The sequence below is a fragment of the Amphimedon queenslandica genome, unplaced genomic scaffold (assembly GCF_000090795.2).
Source record: "Amphimedon queenslandica unplaced genomic scaffold, v1.1 AMPQUscaffold_9096_Cont18961, whole genome shotgun sequence".
NCBI classification, from domain to species: Eukaryota; Metazoa; Porifera; class Demospongiae; order Haplosclerida; family Niphatidae; genus Amphimedon; species Amphimedon queenslandica.
Window position 1 is genome coordinate 1 of NW_003550632.1, and position 3,170 is coordinate 3,170.

The 3,170-nt window shown below is 37.5% G+C and overlaps 1 protein-coding gene across 1 annotated transcript; it reads left to right on the forward strand.

Annotated features, from left to right (window-relative positions):
• Positions 1-303: 303 nt before the first annotated feature.
• LOC105315639 (uncharacterized) lies at positions 304-1,431 on the forward strand (the record flags this gene model as incomplete). Its single annotated transcript, XM_011410353.1, has 1 exon — positions 304-1,431. A coding segment is annotated over one exon (1,128 nt), but the record flags the coding sequence as incomplete, so codon positions are not given.
• Positions 1,432-3,170: the final 1,739 nt, after the last annotated feature.

A 3,170-nucleotide genomic window follows, 5' to 3' on the forward strand; every position in this document is an offset into this window, starting at 1 on the left:
CATTAATTCATGAAGAATGTTTCATTCATGCTGAAGCCTTGATACATGGGTGACATTTATAATCGAAAGTCCATCAGGTTTTTGATTGCTCAAAAGTCCCTGCACTACATGTGTATATAGCATAGCTGCAAAAGTTGTGGCAGCCATTTTGTTTGGGGTGAATCCTACTTAGTAACGTCACCGCGTTACTAATAGTACAGGGACTTTGGACCAATCTCACCAAGAAGAACCCTTAAATAGAATCCTTTATGATCACAGTAACACACATAATGAATTGATTTGTATTCTTTTATTTCTCCATAGGCAAGGCGTATGGCATATTTTGACACAAGAGATCCAAACTATCCAGCTGTTGCTTTTATCACAATGCATGACGACAGAGAAAAAATAAAACCACTTATTTATGCACGGCTAGTCTACGATGATGGAAGCTCTGTATGCACTAGATTAGAGTACTGGGGACACAGTGGGGAGCTTGATCTGAGGCATGGAGTGAGAGAGCTCTATGTTCACTATTTAATGAGAAACACTAAGATGATTGACTCCTCCTTATCTCCGATCTCAGCCACTTTAACTACCGACTCAACCTGCTCTGGTGGTCACTCCAAAACTATTCTAATTAAAGACACACGCAAGCAAAAAAGCAACTACGACTTTGGAGTTTGCTTGCATCAGGCTTTGTACAATTTGACCGACCCACAGCTTTTGGTTGACTGGGTTGAGCTCAATATTGCTTTGGGTGCCAAAGTCATCACTGTCTACCTTCAGGATGTGTCCGAGTCTTATTACGAGCTCATGCTTCCTTACATTGGGCGGGGCGTTGTCGAGGTACTAGACTGGAAGATGGGCATCCCCTACATTAAAGAGTATACTAAAATTTGGGGACAGACAGGTGTCATTTCCGAATGCATTTTCAGAAATATTAATCGTGTTAAGTATCTTGGACTCATGGATGTTGATGAGTTTTTTGTGCCCCAGAAGCACCTCACTATACCGGAGATGCTCTTGGATTTGGAAAAAATGGCCGGGGCGAGGAACTCTGCTTCTTTTATCCTTTACAATGCCTTCATGTGGAATGATGGTATTCCTTTACCGGAGGTAGCACACTCTACGAAATGTCCCGGCATGAAGTGGCCTCGTTACTTTATGAATACAAAGCGTAGCTGTTTTCCTCCGTATCAATACAAATATCATAAACTTATTGTGAAGCCACTTGCTGTCAACACTGCTTGGTGTCATTACATATTTGAGCCCTGGCAAAAAGGCTACACAAAAGAGTTCTATGTTCCCATAAAACTAGGCCTAACACACCACTATAGGTTTCCAGAAAAAAAGACTAAATCGTGGAAGTCACAGACATTCACAATGAGCAGGTACTTTGAAGTAACAAGGAAAGGCATCATGAAGCAGATGTGTCATGCTAATTATTGATTTTATGTTATTTTTTTTACATGTGTTATATGTACACGATATTGTTTCAATAATAATCATTCATCAACAGTTAATAATTTTGGCTAATTGTTTTGGCATAACAGCATACAAGAGAATGAAGTTTCTCTTGCCAAGTGCCTACAAAAGCAATAATAGTCCAACCATGCAAGCATTGTTATAGATCTACAATATACAGTGAGTGTAGCATCTTATTCTCATTTAGCAATAAATCAGTCATTACAAATCCTGATGACAACATGATTGTGTTTTCAGCTACAAGTTGAGCAACTTTTTCAATATACCAACAGTTATTAGACGATTTATCAGATTTATGACATTTATTTTTTATTTAAAAAATATTGAACTGTTGCTTTTGTTGCCACTTTGCTTAAAGACTGCTAAGTGACTCAGAAACGACTACAGTAGAACATGAAATCATTAATTAGAGGGACTATAAATTAAAATCATCTGTCATTATTAAATACATGAGCGGCTAGGGTAATTATAAATATAAATTAAAACACAATAATAGCTATTATACCAATACTCAAACTATAGCATAGCTTGAACACATGACTAAAGGGTTTATATTAAGATTGAGGTTTGTACATGTACAGTGTGCAGAGGTGAAATATGTGTATGATAAGTTCCTCAATAAGGTCTATCTTATGCCTTTATAATCCCGCCCAACTTTGTGCCAGACTGCAGCTCCCTGCTGACCAAAAATCCCATTCAGAAATGATCCACTGAATGGGTAACCAGCATAAACGTGATCATATAGTTGCAAATGAAGCACAACATTGGTTGTTACCATGTCACAGACTCCATCAAGACTTGCTATATCAAGATAAAGGATCATATGACTCAATAGCGTAAGGAGAGCATGTCTTGAACCACCTAGTGTACCACTGTTGAATATTCCATACAAATTTGAAATTATATTCTTTTCTGCATCTTTTAGATCAGGAAAACATATGGGCAGCATATATCGCAGCCATGGCATAGTCTTCACTTTTTCTTTATAGAAAGCCACATCATAACCAGCATAAATGTAGTCACCAATTTCTTTCATTACTTTGAATGGATCAGCATAAAAATCAACATCACGAATGTCTGAAGTCACCAAATAACCTACGTCGGGGTTATTCAGCAAATAATCATAAAGAAGGTACATTCTTTGATCGTGGACAATGCGCATATTCACTGGGTCTTCGTGCTTGAAATGGCATGATGGACAGGCAACTAGTAACTTCTTGACAATGTCATTACTCAATGCATTGTGAATTATAACAATGTCTGCTTCAGGAGCACTCTTCATTGCTGATATAAGAAAAGGTTTGAAATAGTTATAATCATCAAATTGAAGATGAGACGACCAGTAAGCTTTACTTTCTTTAAAAATTAACAAAGCTCCTGAAATTACATCTCTTTTCTTTTCAAGGCTTCTTGTATAACTTTCATTCCATGATGTGGTGATTCGTCCTCTTTCCTTGTTGTTCTGACATTGAGTAGTGAAATCATGTGTCACAAATCCAGGTGAAACGGTATCAGTTATTATATTTCTAACAAGGTGAGCCAGGCTTTCGATATACCAACAGTCCTTAGAAGATTTATCAGTTTCTTTCCATGGACCAAAGACTCCATTTACTTTAATCAAAGCTGCATCTGTCTTCAAGACATTACTGTGATATGAGTGAATATATAACTGCTCTAGGGTTGAAAGCCAAGTCTTGTGAACT